Consider the following 14,427-nt stretch of genomic DNA (forward strand, 5'->3'; position numbering starts at 1 on the left):
CACATCAGAATATTCTTCCTTGCACAAAAAGTGAGGATATTAAAAACTTTCACCCATGCACATCTCGGGAAGATAGGTTTGTCAACCCCAGGAGGAGAGAGACCAAGTCAACCTTACCTCTGGTCCCCAAGATCCTCTCTAGTACTCCTGCCATAGCTCTCCAATACATAAGAGGCTTGTGGCAGGACCATGCTAAAATTACTGGACCTTACACCATTGGTGAGAATCGCTGATAAAGGACCACTGTAAAGGACTGTTACCCATCTAGAAAAATTTCACCTCGACTAAACCACTCCAGGGTATTAAAAAAAAGGAAATGGCCACTCCACCCAGTCAAATCCCTTCTCTACATCCAAGGAAACCAACAACCCTTGAAATGATTGCTGTTGACACACTTGAATCATTTTAAGCAAGCTCCTGGGTTGGATTGGACATGATAAATTACCAAAAGTGTCCAGGTATGTGCGGATTAGGGGGATTGGCTATACCAAATTGTCCCACAGTGTAGAGGGATGTGTAGGATGGATTTGCCATGGAAAATGCATGGAGGAGGGTGGGGGTGTGGGATGCTCTTCGGAGTGTCAGCATGGACTAAATGGGCCAAATGGTCTGCTCCCACACTGTACGGATTCTATGACACCACCAAAGGAGCATTTTATCTGCATCTACCCTGTCAAGCCCCTTTCTGAATTTTGCTGGTTTCAAGAAGATCACTTCTGGTTCTTTGTGTCATAGAGTCATACAGCACAGAAACAGACCCTTCAGTCCAACTCATCCACATTGATGAGAATTCCCAAACTAAATTGCCTCCTTTTGGCCCATATCTACTTAAACCTTTTCATTAATGTACCTATCCAAATGTCTTTTACGTGCAGTAACTGTACCTGCACCTACTACTTCCTTTGGAAGCTCATTCACTCACAAACCATCCTCTCTAAAAAGGTTGCACTCGGGTTCCTTTTAAATCTCTCTTCTCTCACCTTAAAAAAAAATACACCCCCTAGTTTTGATCACTCCCACGCTAAGAAAGAGATCTTTGCAATTCACCTTACCTACACCCCTTTTGAATTTATAAATCTATATAAGCTCAACCCTCGACTCCTTTGCTCCAGTTAAAAAACAAAATCCCAGCCTCTCCTTATAACTCAACCCCTCCAGCCTTGGCAACATTCTGGTAAATCTTTTCCAAATCCTCTCCAATAGTATCCTTCCTATGACGGGGTGACCAAGACTTTAGTCAATACTCTAAAAGCAACATCCTGGATAACTTCATGACTTCCTAACTCCGTTACTCAATGATGTGAACAATGAAAGCAAATGTGCTAAGCGCCTTCTTAACCACCCTGTCTACCAGTGATGTAACTTTCAAAGAACTACGTACTGACCCCCCCCCCAGGTCTCTCTGTTCTACAACAAGACCCAGGGCCCCATTACTTGTACAAGTTTTGTTGGTTTTACCAAGATGTAACCCCTTGCTTTTATCCATACCCCTCTCAGACACACACATTCACCCCCTCCCTGACACCCTCACCCTCTCACAGGCTTATACTTCCATCACACACTCACTTTACCACACATGCACATACACAAATATGCACTCTTATGTGCACGCACGCACGCACGCACACACACACACACACACACATATATACACAAGTCTATGGGGTGAATTTGCATTTAGAGTCAGAGTCATAGAGATGTACAGCATGGAAACAGACCCTTCGGTCCAACTTGTCCATGCCAACTAGATATCCTAATCTAATCTGGTCCCATTTGCCAGCACTTGGCCCATATCCCTCTAAACCGTTCCTATTCATAAACCCATCCAGATGCCTTTTAAATGGTGTAATTATACCAGCCTCAACCACTTCCTCCAGCAGCTCATTCCATACACACACCACCCTGTGTGAAAAACGTTGCTCCTTAGGTCCGTTTTATATTTTTCCCCTCTCATCATACACCTATGCCCTATAGTTCTGGACTCCCCCACTCCAAGGAAGATACTTTGTCTATTTACCCTATCAATGCCCCTCATAATTTTATAAACCTCAATAAGGTCACCTCTCAGCCTCTGACCCTCCAAGGAAAACAGTCCCAGCCTATTCAGCCTCTCCCAATAGCTCAACCCCTGCAACTCTGGCAACATCCTTGAAAGGGTTCAGAAAAGATTTACAAGTTTCACAACATCCTTGGGATAGGAAGGAGACCAGAATTGCATGCAATATTTCAACAGTGGCCTAAGCAATGCTCAATGCTCTGACCAAAAAAAGGAAAGCATACCAAATGCCACCTTCACTATTCTATCTACCTGCGACTCCACTTTCAATGAATTATGAATCTGCACTCAAAGGTCTCTTTGTTCAGCAACACTCCCTCGGACCTTACCGTTAAGTGTCTAAGTCCTGCTTTTCCAAAATCCAGCACCTTGCATTTATCCAAAATAAACTCCATCTGCCTATCCTCAGCCCATTGGCCCATCTGTTCAAGATCCTGTTATACTTATTAGCTGTCTGTTACATCTCCAATTTTGGTGTCATCTGCAAACTTGCTAACTAATACCTCCTATGTTCACATGCAAATCATTTATATAAATGATGAAAGTAGTAGATCCAGCATTGATCCTTGTGGCACACCACTGGTCACAGGCCTCTAGTCTGAAAAGCAACCCTCCACCACCATTCTACCTTGCAGAATTATATTTGCTGATACGTTCAATTTTGCTTAAAAATGCACAAAGTCTGCAGGCAGTCAATCCACGCAATATTTTGTAAATTCCTACTTTGGAAATAGAACCAGTCTGACTTGAGATTGGCATACAGATGGTTTCCGACCTCAACTTTAATACATTGTCTGAGCCGAAATGTCACCTTAAGTTATGTCGAGAATGTGACTTAAAAATAGTTCTGGGATTTACATATTAATGAACCTAAACCTGCAACCCATTCTAAAAGGTGAAAGATGTAACAGCAATCTAGATTGTTCAATATACCATTTCAGTTGCATGACACTGTAATCTTTTGCTACAAATTCTGTCCTATGATCCTGCTCCACAGCTACCATATGAAAGAGCAGTACTCCAAAAGCTAGTCCTTCCAAATAAACCTGTTGGACTATAAACTGCTGTTGTATGGTTTTTAACTCTTTTTCTCGTGAATACAGCCCACACCTTGCACTGCTGCCAGTAAACTTTACAATGCTGATGAAATAATGCAGCAGCTGCAGAGATGAAAAATTCAACAGTTTCTAACGATACTAGCTATTCATTTTCTGCTCCTTCTGATACACAACATTGGAAACTTAGTGCTAGAGGTTGAAAGAAATGAATGGTGACTGGGACATCTGGTCAGCCTCTGCAGACCCTCTTGCCCTTCCTTGTTTGAGCAAAATGCAACCCCTGGCTTTTATCCACACCTCTCTTATGCACATACTCTCTGACACACACACATGCCCAATACTCACCCTCGCACAGACTGATACTCCATAACACTCACTTCACCAAGCAAGCACCCATGGAGACACCTGTGCTGCCCTGCATAGTTTGCAGAAATCTCTTCTCTTCAGAGAATCCCCACAGTGTGGAAGCAGGTTACTGGACCCAACGAGTCTACCCGACCCTCCAGAAAGTAACTCCCCTACCCCCATTTCTCTACATTCACCCTGACTAATGCACCTAACCTGGACATCCCTGGGCACTATGGGTAATTTGAGCATGGCCAATCCACCCTAACCTGGACAAAGTTAAAAATCACATAACATCAAGTTATTTGGAAGCACTGGCTTTCGGTATGAAACTCTTTCATCAGGTGGTTGTGAAGAATAAGATCATAAGGGACAGAATTTGTGGAAAAACATTGCAGTGTCCTGCCACTGAAATGATGTTTTGAACTAACCTGGATTGTTAAGTCTCATCTATTCAAATGGGTTGCAGGCTTCATTAATATGTAAATCTCCAACTTCCTGGAAGGCACTTCTCAACATAATTTAAGGTTTTATAACAAAAGATGACATCGCAGCTCAGACAATGCATTAAATGTGTGAGATCAGAGTCCAAACTTTGAATCAAACTTGTTCTATTTCCAAAGTCAAATTTACAAAATATTATATGTATTGACTGTCTGCAGATTGTACATTTTGAAGCAAAATAGAATGTATCTACAAATAAAAATTCACCCCCATGGACTTGTGTGTATACACGCGTGAGAGAGAGGAAGTCTACTTCTGTGCTGTACGTGTCCACCTCTATTTCATAAGATACTTCATTTCTGGTGTAAATATTGTAAATCATAGCTGGGTACTAACAATTAGATGTAAGGGAGAAAGAATCCTCAAGTTGGGCACAATCAGAATCCTGGGAGAGCCCTATTTCTGGTTTGCTTCCTAATGAACAGACATTAAGCACTAGCACCTATTTATTTCTCATGTTGTTTCATTTTTCTTGTTTGATTCCCTGCTAGGACTACACTTTTGTACCTGGTTGGTTGAGAGACTGGGAGATTGTGCGCATTGGGCTTTGATTGACTGATTGAATATTGTATTGTTCCAGAAGGTGTAAAAAGAGGGGGTGGGGATCAAAGCTTCAGCAGAAATCCAGTAGAGCTGAGAACAGACTGACATCTTATTCTGTGGGAACAGAGATCAGAGGACAGAGAAATGAGAACCTGGAATCAGAGCGAACACCAGACTACCCTGTGGTCAGTGCTTTGATTAGCATTGGCAACCCTCTACCTTTACCTAGCTTCCCATTTGACTACCCCTTCGATATTCAGGATCCAATTCTTTTCATCCTGAAGCCATGTTTCTGTAAGGAGTCTCAGATCATAATTATTCTCTTCAATGTGTGCAGACAATTCATTTACTTTTGTTACAGTGCAGCACACATGCAGACACACCACTTTTTGTTTCCACTTTTGTGATCTTCAGAATCCAGTTTTGATTGCTGGTATATTTACTCTCCTTGTCCCTTTCTATCATTCTCTGATGTTAATTTCCCATAGCACTACATTGCTCACCAGCCTTGATTTGGATTGACCAGGCTAAATTGCCCATGTCCAGGGATGTGCAGGTGAGGTGGGTTAGCCATGGGAAATGCAGGGTTATAGTTTCATAGTAATAGAAGCAGGAGTAGGCCATTTGGCCCATCCAGCCTGCTCCGCCATTCATTAAGATAATGGGTAAAACAATCTATCATCTCAGCTCCTCCTCCCTGCATTATCCCAACTATCCTTAATTAACCTACCATGCAAAAACCTAACCAACTGTGTCTTCAATATACTTAATGAGGCGATCTCTACTGCTTTCTTGGGCAGAGAATTCCATAGATTGACTACTATCCAGGAAAAATAGTTCCTCCTCATCTCTGTCCGAAATCCAATCCTCCAAATTATGTGGCCTGGTCTCATCCACCAGGAGAAATGTTTGAATAGGGTAGGGTTTCATCCCTACAGTGGAAATGAATTCCCACTTTCCACCAAAGTCCCGTACATAACTGGATATTAATCTACCTACATCTAGGTGGATAGGCTAGGACTTTTCTCACTGCAGCACAGGAGGTTGAGAGGTAACCGTAGAGATTTATAAAATCATGAAGGGGGTAGATAAGGTGAATGGTGGGGATTTTAAGATTAGAGAGCAAACTTTGAAGGTGAGAGGAGAAAGATTTTAAAAAAACTTGAGGGGCAGCATTTTTTTTAAAAAAAAGAGTGGTTTGTGTGTGGAATGAACATCCCGACAGTGGTGGATGCAGGTACAATAACAACATTTAAACGACATTTGGATAAGTACGTGAATAGGAAAGGTTCAGAGGGATATGGGCCAAACACAGGCAGGTATGACTAGTTCAGTTTGAGAAGATGGTCAGCATGGATTAGTTGGACTGAAGGGTCTGTTTCTATGCTGTATGACCTCTGTAACTGTTCTGTACTGGTCTTAAAAGCCATTTTCTCACCTTCCCCCATAAACATCCTCCTCTTTGTAGTTCCAAAATCAGATGAACTCAACCTTGAATATATTCAAAGATCCCCTAACTGCAGGCAGGCATCCCTACTTCTGAACTCAATTCCACTTGCTAATATACCGCTTGCTGCACCTGACAACAGGCAGTGACTAGTGTAGAAGGACGCTGAGGCCCCTTTGTACATCCACATGTCATTCCTGATGAAGGGCCCGTGCCCAAAACGTCAACTCTCCTGCTCATCGAATGTTGGCTGAGCATTTCCAGCACCACACTTTGACTCTGATCTCCAGCATTTGCTGTCTTCACTTTCTCCATATTGCAATGTCACCATTTAAACAATGCATCTCTTTTTGCTTTTTTTTAAACACCACAAAGGCTCTAACTTCACATTGGGGTACTATATTTGCCATGTTTGCCAATTGTGGTCTTCGGGAGACAGAGGGTAAACGTGGTTAACGGTTCGCCGAGCATCACAGCTGGGTCTGCAGAGGCCGACCGGACCTCCCAATCACCACCCATTTTAATTCCCCTTCCCACTCCCTTTCTGACATGACCATGTTCGGCCACCTCCATTGCCACAACAAACCAAACCACAAATTGGAGGAACACCACAACATCTTCCACCTGGGAAGCCTACAGCCTGGAGGACTCAACACTGAGTTCTCCACTTTCAAATAACCTCCTTCCCCACTCCTCGAATCCCTTCTCAGGTTCTTCCCCTTCCCCACCTCTACCCCTCCCTGCCACCAACCAGATTCCTTCCTCCCAGTGACCAACCAGTTTGTACCCTCTGCCATTCTCCACCTATCCCCAATTCACCACCCTGCTCCCAGCACACCCTTGTTCTGCAGCTCTCCCAACACCTACCCCCAGTCCTGAACAAGGGTGACACCCAAAGCAAGGAACATGTGCAATGCTTGAGGAACGTATGCAATATGCTCAGTGGCAATGCTGGTATTATTGACTGATTTTGAAGTGTCCAAATACCAATAGGAGGAAAAAAAAGGTAAAACCACAACTTTTTTCCCCATCTGGCTCGATATTTTGTGGCTTTTGCATCTTGTATGGCTGCTCAACTTTCTTATGTCTTTTCCCTAGTGTAGGGGGTGAAGGTCTGCATGAGAAGGCCTAGGTTCAGGGTGAGAGCAGAAAGATATAAAATATACCTAAGGGGGAACTTTTCCATGCAGAGGGTGGTGCGTGTATGGAATGAGCTGCCAGAGGAAGTGGTGGAGGCTGCTACAATTAAAGCATTTAAAAGGTATCTGGATGGGTATATGTATAGGAAGGTTTAGAGGGATATGAGCCAAGTGCTGGCAAGTGGGACTGGATTAATTTAGGATATCTGGTTGGCATGGACGGGTTGGACCGAAGGGTCTGTTTCTGTGCTGTACATCTCTCCCACTCTAAATAATAAAATGTATACTTTGACAAATTACAAACTATCTCCATGTTAATAAGGTTTAGTTACCACACACTTCACTAACCATTCTCAACAGGTCCTGTCCCTTCAATGACTGAGGAACATCCGCCTCCAGAATGGTCACCGGCTCCTGCCTGCTGTACAGCCGGCCGGTGTGGCCGTGACACAGCAGCTGCACCAGGAAGGCGGCGGTGACCAGTGACGGGGGTCTGCCCCGGGCCGCACGGCGCCATTTTCCTAACGGCCGCCGCTTCCCCGCTCGAGCGACTTCTCCTCCCAACCGCCTTCGCCCCCACGTGACGTCTGCACGGGGGGATGGGCGGGGCCGGGGAAGCCTCACCGTCACCAAGCAACAGCCACCTCGCGCTACAACTGCTGCTCCCTGAAGCGGGAAATCTGCATTTTAAAGGGACATGGACATTTAACGGGCTATTTCTGCAAATAGATTGAAATGGACAAGATTACATTTCAAAAGGATGGAGGCACATTCAAAGGGATATCTTAATATGCAAAATGACCCAGTAATATCTAAATGAATCTACATTTCGAAGAGACGTTGCCCTATTTATAAGTTTTGGCATTTGAAGTTATTTGGGCAAAAGTAATAGCAAATGAAATATCAAAAGAAATTCAAAGTTATGAGGAGGAATAAATATCTTGTTTAACCAACTACAATGGCAGGGCAGAGAATTTCAGAAATGCGCAATAAATATTCACAATGTCTCCCTTATTCAAATTGTGTTTAAGGCAATTCAATGGCAAATGGCAACATTTGTTTGTTAATACACTCACCATAAATTGTGAATATGATTTCGATAAAAATAATCTATGTTTAATCCCAAATGGAGCAATTAAGTGCAAAGTTACTTTCAACCATTTAATAAAACACTAAATTTTATTTCATGAAAATACAGTCATTTTATAAAATCTTTACAAAGGAAATATCTTTCCTGGGCGTCAATATTTACAACAGTTATGCAGCTATTAGTTGGCAATCGACCAATTCATTGAAATAATTTTAGAATAAATTAGCTGTTTCATTATTATACATTGAGATGTTTTAATTAAAATGTCACAAAGGAAATCTTTAACACAAAGCAAAGTTAGATAAAATACAAAAGTATCTTGCAGATACTTCAAATCACTTCAAATCAAATCTGTTGAATCACAAAAAGATGATGCTCAATGTACCAAATGATAGACAATCACTGGTAATGATGGAAAAAACATTGTAAAGAATATATACATCTCAATTATATCTTAAATGAATATCTACTCTGCCTTGGACAACAACAACTGAAAGTTTTTTTGGCAAATTGAAAACTACAATAGCAAAGCTTCAGAAAATCCACCACTGAGCCAAATCTTGAAAAAAAAACTCTTAATCAGGAAATTCTTTAAAGATTTCAGGCTTCTCCAGCTTCAATTAGCTGAAGAAGAAACAAATGCATCTGGTTGGAGACATGAATAGAAAAGAATCAGAGGGATATGGACCAAATGCTGGCAAATGGGTCACTAGATTAATTTAGGATATTTGGTTGCCTGGACTGAACGGTTTGCTTTTGTGCTTTATTTCTACATAGTCAGAATCAATTTCACAAAACTAGGATTAGGCCATTCATCCTTTACAGCCTGTCTTGGGCTGTGTCCTAACTACACACATTTCAATGCAAGTTTCAGAAAGATTTCAGCAGCGCTTTCCAAAAAGTGAACATGCTTTCAGACTTTAACAATGAGAATAGTTACATTGATATATTCAGAAACAATGTTAAAGATCAGCCATTTCAGAATGTCATTTAAATGTAGAGCTTTTCTAACAATGGGTGTGAATTCTGTCTGTGTCCCAATATCGAGTCAGACTGACATTGTGGTTCGAAAAGCTCTGCATTTAAATGACATTCTTGAAGGTAATTTAAAACAAGTGCTGGGATTAACGTACCAAAGAACAGAAGCCCGTTCTAAAATATGAATAGATTAAATCTAAAATTGTTCAATGAAGGACATCTCCATGACCGTGGACTCCTTTGGCTATAAATTCTGTGATCATGATCTTATTGTCCACGACCACCTGATGAAAGAGCAGCACTCTGAAATGGAGTGATCAGTAAAATTGTCTCATTTGGCTCACCCAAGGTTAGAAATGGAAGCATATCTCTTCAAGGTTACAGTTTGATTTGCCCTTTCAACGTTTTTGAAATTTAAGGTGTTCCATTGTAGTGTTCAATTCTGATCCATTAAAATCAGTATCCAGTCTCATCTGAGTGCAGAACCAACTCAACTGACAGAACAAACAAAACAACTTTTCGGTTTGCTTCTCTCCCTCCCTCCCTCTCTGGTGACCCAATGGGACTACCAGAGCTGGAAGTACCACTCTCGAAATACGATTACTGACCTACAGTTTTCTTATGCTGCTGAACATAAGGATTTAAAAGCTGCTAGCCTGATCTCGCTCAAAGCACAAAAACAGACTGTTCACCCGTGTCTGCGCAGAGGAGAAATTTCAGGAGGAACAAATCACAAAAATAACAACTGTTACCAGTCCCACAACACGTTTCCCATGGACAAAGTTAAAAATCTCACAACACCAGGTTATAAACTAACAGATTTATTTGGAAACACTAACGTTTGGAGCACAGCTCTTTTATCAGGTTGGTTGTGGAGAATGAGATCATGATCATGGAATTTATAGCCAAAGGAGTCCAGTGTCCATGGAGATGTGATATATTAAACTATGAGATTAAATCTTCCATCTTTTAGAATGGGTTTCTGCTCTTTGGCATGTTAATTCCTGAACTGGTTTTTAATTACCTTCTCAAGAAAGTCATTCAAATGCAGAGCTTTTCTAACAATAGGTGTGAATTCTCTCTGGGTCCCAATGTTGAGTCAGAGGGACATTTTTCTTAGAAATGTTTTGCATTTAAATTACATTCTTGAGAAGGTAGTTTTTAGATTAGGTTGGGCTGGATTGGCTATGCTAAATTACCCTTATTGTTCAGGATATGCACTGTAGGGTGGATTAGCTATGAGAAATACGAAGGGGGTGGGTCTGGGTGGCAATGGTGCTAAATGCCTTCTTAACCATCCAGTCTGCTGCAAATGTGTTGCTGGTCAAAGCACAGCAGGTTAGGCAGCATCTCAGGAATAGAGAATTCGACGTTTCGAGCATAAGCCCTTCATCATCAAAGCACAGCAGGTTAGGCAGCATCTCAGGAATAGAGAATTCGACGTTTCGAGCATAAGCCCTTCTCCTGATGAAGGGCTTATGCTCGAAACGTCGAATTCTCTATTCCTGAGATGCTGCCTAACCTGCTGTGCTTTGACCAGCAACACATTTGCAGCTGTGATCTCCAGCATCTGCAGACCTCATTTTTAACCATCCAGTCTACCAGTTCTTTGCAGGTTGCATCATTATGTACATGAACTCTCCCATGTCTCTGTTTTAACTATACAAGTCCTGTCCTTCCTCATTTTAGCAAAATGCAACTCCTTGCTTTTATTCGTACCTCTCTCATATACGCACACCCTAACGCTCTCTCACACTCACAGACTTATACTCCATCACACTTACACTTTACCAAGCATGCACACACTCTTACATGCACTCTCACACACAAACTCACATCACACACACACAACTCTATGGAGTGAATTTTTATTGGCAAAATTATATTTGCAGATACTTTCAATTTTGCTCACAAAGCACATAATCTATAGGAAGTCAGTCCATGTAATATTTTATATATTCCTACTTTAAAAACAGAACTAGTCTGATGTGGGCGGCACGGTGGCACAGTGGTTAGCACTGCTGCCTCACAGCGCCGGAGACCTGGGTTCAATTCCCGACTCAGGCGACTGACTGTGTGGAGTTTGCACGTTCTCCCCGTGTCAGCGTGGGTTTCCTCCGGGTGCTCCGGTTTCCTCCCACAGTCCAAAGATGTGCGGGTTAGGTGAATTGACCATGCTAAATTGCCCGTAGTGTTAGGTAAGGGGTAAATGTAGGGGTATGGGTGGGTTGCGCTTCGGCGGGTCGGTGTGGACTTGTTGGGCCGAAGGGCCTGTTTCCACACTGTAAGTCTAATCTAATCTAAAGATTGGGATACTGACAGACTCGAACCTCACAACTTTAATGTATTGTGTGACCTGAGATGTCACTTATGGTTTTATATTTTTAAAAACAAAGTGATCAAGAACATGACTTAGATGTTGTTCTTGGATTTACATATTAATGAACCGAAACCTGCAACCCACTCTAAAAGATATCAGTTGCATGACGCTGTGAATTTTGCTATAAGATCTGTGTCTTAGGATCCTGCTCCACAGCTACCTGTGGAAGGAGCGGCACTCCGAAAGCTAGTGATTCCAAATAAACCTGTTGGACTATAATCTGGTCTTGAGTGATTTTTAACTTTATCCACTCCAGTCCGATACTGGCACCTCCACATCGTTTCTGGTGAACACAGCCCATACCTCTGTTGGGATGGATATATCATCGGCCTAGGGAGGGTAGAGATGTAGTTACTGTTTGGGGAATCGGGGGGCGCTGCGGAGCTGTTGTTTGGACTGTTGACCGAAACTGCCTGTGCAGCTGGACTACCAAGGTCAGACCAATACAATGGCAGGCTTTACTCAGAGACCTTGTTTACGAGACAGACCGTCTCGTGGATACCTGCCAAGGCCGAGGCCTGTTCACAGGAGGCCTTTGTGTGCGAGAGATCACGTGTGTGAGTGATTACGTAGCGTTAGCTTAGCGAACAATATATCAAGCAGGGGTTTTTGGAAAGACTTCAGAATGTGTACACCTTCTCCAGTGAACGCTTGAACTTCACTGAAATCAGCCACGGTTCTGAAATAAACGCCAGCTTGTGCCTATTAATTGAGTGTCTGTGGTCTCTCCTCTAAACGAACACACGAGGACAATTTCTGTCCTAACAGATCCCTTAGTGTGGAAACAGGCCCAACCAGTCCACACTGACCCTCCAAAGAGTAACCCACCCAGACCCATTTCCCTCTGACTAATGTACCTAACACTACGAGCAATTTAGCACGGCCAATTCACCCTGACCTGCACATCTTTGGACTGTGGGACGGAACCGGAGCACTAGGAGGAAACCCACGCAGACGCGGGGAGAATGTGCAAACTCCACACAGTCTGTCGCCTGAGGCAGGAATGAAACCCGGGTCCCTGGTACTGTGAGGTAGCAGCGCTAACCACTGAGCCACCGTGCTGGTTCATCTAATTCTGGATAATCGAAGCTCCTCTGTATTATGTGCACTTCTGGTCTATCGGAAGGATGTTGCAAAACTTGAAAGGGTTCAGAAAGATTGACAAGGATGTTGCCAGGGTTGGAGGGTTTGAGCTACAGGGAGAGGCTGAACAGGCTGGGGTTGTCTTCCCTGGAACGTCGGAGGCTGAGGGTTGACTTTAAGAGAGGTTTATAAAATCATGGAGGGGCATGGATAGGGATAGACAAAGTCTTTTGCCAGAACTAGAGGGCATAGGTTTAGGGTGAGAGGGGAAAGATTTAAAAAGGGTCCTAAGGGGCAACATTTTTCACACAGAGGGTGGTGTGTGCGTGCGGAATGAGCTGCCAGAGGAAGTGGTGGAGGCTGGTACAATTGCAACATTTAAAAGGCACCCACTTGGGTATCTGTGTAAGGAGGGGTTTGGAGGGATAGGGCCAATTGCTGGCAAATGGGACTTGATTAGTTGAGGATATGGAGGAGTTGGAGCGAAGGGTCTGTTTCTGTGTTGTACATCTCCACTTCAGGAGGAAATGCGCAGTCGCAGGCTCGTAGAGCCAGTGAATGCCAAGGAGATGAGAGCACAGCAACTGCAGTGACCTTCCCCCCCTCCCACCCAGGGTTCAGCCCTGGGCGGTGACTCACAGCAGCTGGCCCCGTCACTTGTGCCACCGCTGGTGCTGCAGCAGGTGCTGGGACCGAGCGAAGCCCCTCCCGCAGACGGAGCAGGTGAATGGCCTCTCCCCCGTGTGGACCCGCTGGTGCCGCAGCAGGGTGGACGAGCGAGGGAAGCCCTTGCCGCAGACGGAGCAGGTGAAGGGCCGCTCCCCGGTGTGGACCAGCTGGTGGGACCGCAGGGTGGACGAGTGAGGGAAGCCCTTGCCGCAGACGGAGCAGGTGAAAGGCCGCTCCCCGGTGTGGACCAGCTGGTGGGTCAGCAGGTTGGACGACTGGGTGAAGCCCTTGCCGCAGACGGAGCAGGTGAAGGGCCGCTCCCCGGTGTGGACTCGCTGGTGGGACAGCAGGTCCGACGAGCGGGCAAAGCTGTTGCCGCAGACGGAGCAGGTGAAGGGCCGCTCCCCGGTGTGGACCCGCTGGTGGGTCAGCAGGTGGGACGAGTCGCTGAAGTCCTTCCCGCACTCGGAGCAGGCGAACGGCCTCTCCCCGGTGTGGACCCGCTGGTGTGAGAACAGGTGGGACGACTGGGTGAAGTCCTTGCCGCAGACGGAGCAGGTGAAGGGCCGCTCCCCGGTGTGGACACGGCGGTGGATCTCCAGCAAGGAGGGGGAGCGGAATCCTTTCCCGCAATCCCCACACTTCCACGGTTTCTCCATGGCGCGCGGAATGCCTCCTGAGACTTCCTTTCCCCACAGTGGGCAATCTGGCTCAGGCACGTGCCCCTGTGGTTCAGGTAAAGATGATACTTTAAGAGCCTACTGAAGCAGACAAAAACGTTCAAAGAATTTTCCCCTTCTGGACTGAAAGAGGGACGTCTCTCCTGTCCCACGAATCAAGGGGCTCTATCAGACCTTCACATGGTACTCAGTTGGGGAGCTCTACCTGCAAAGCTGCTCTTCTCATATCCTGTGAAAAGGGGATTACAAAAGTCATTGCTGCCTGCACACAACAGGAATTCAGAACAGATCATTCTAGTTTCTGTAGAACTTCCCTAAAACAATCAAGTGACAATATGCAGATGCCAGTGTTGGGCTGGGGTGTACAAAGGTAAAAAAAATCACACATCACCAGGTTGTAGTCCATTAGATTTGTTTAGAAGTTCGAGCTTTCAGAGCTCTGCACCTTCATCAGG

The 14,427-nt window shown here is 44.4% G+C and overlaps 2 protein-coding genes across 3 annotated transcripts in view; both read right to left on the minus strand.

The window, feature by feature from the left end:
• Nucleotides 1–7,662, minus strand: part of LOC132807198 (gastrula zinc finger protein XlCGF26.1-like) — a 270,173-nt gene extending 262,511 nt beyond the window's left edge. Inside the window, exon 1 of the mRNA XM_060821495.1 lies at nucleotides 7,441–7,662. The gene's annotated coding sequence lies outside the window, so the exon portion shown is untranslated. The remainder of the gene's footprint in view (nucleotides 1–7,440) is intronic.
• Nucleotides 1–14,150, minus strand: part of LOC132807202 (zinc finger protein 420-like) — a 65,513-nt gene extending 51,363 nt beyond the window's left edge. The window contains exons 1-2 of one of the 2 annotated variants that reach the window (XM_060821505.1): nucleotides 13,302–14,150; nucleotides 10,965–10,979 (exon numbers count right to left, since the gene is read on the minus strand). In XM_060821505.1, the coding sequence (XP_060677488.1) occupies nucleotides 10,965–10,979; nucleotides 13,302–13,951 (665 nt within the window). In that variant the 5' untranslated portion in view covers nucleotides 13,952–14,150. Of the gene's footprint in view, nucleotides 1–10,964; nucleotides 10,980–13,131; nucleotides 13,139–13,280 lie in introns of both variants that reach the window. The other variant, XM_060821507.1, reaches the window with a different exon arrangement.
• Between the last annotated feature and the right edge of the window lie 277 nt (nucleotides 14,151–14,427).

This window comes from Hemiscyllium ocellatum (assembly GCF_020745735.1).
Source record: "Hemiscyllium ocellatum isolate sHemOce1 chromosome 27 unlocalized genomic scaffold, sHemOce1.pat.X.cur. SUPER_27_unloc_10, whole genome shotgun sequence".
Classification (NCBI taxonomy): domain Eukaryota; kingdom Metazoa; phylum Chordata; class Chondrichthyes; order Orectolobiformes; family Hemiscylliidae; genus Hemiscyllium; species Hemiscyllium ocellatum.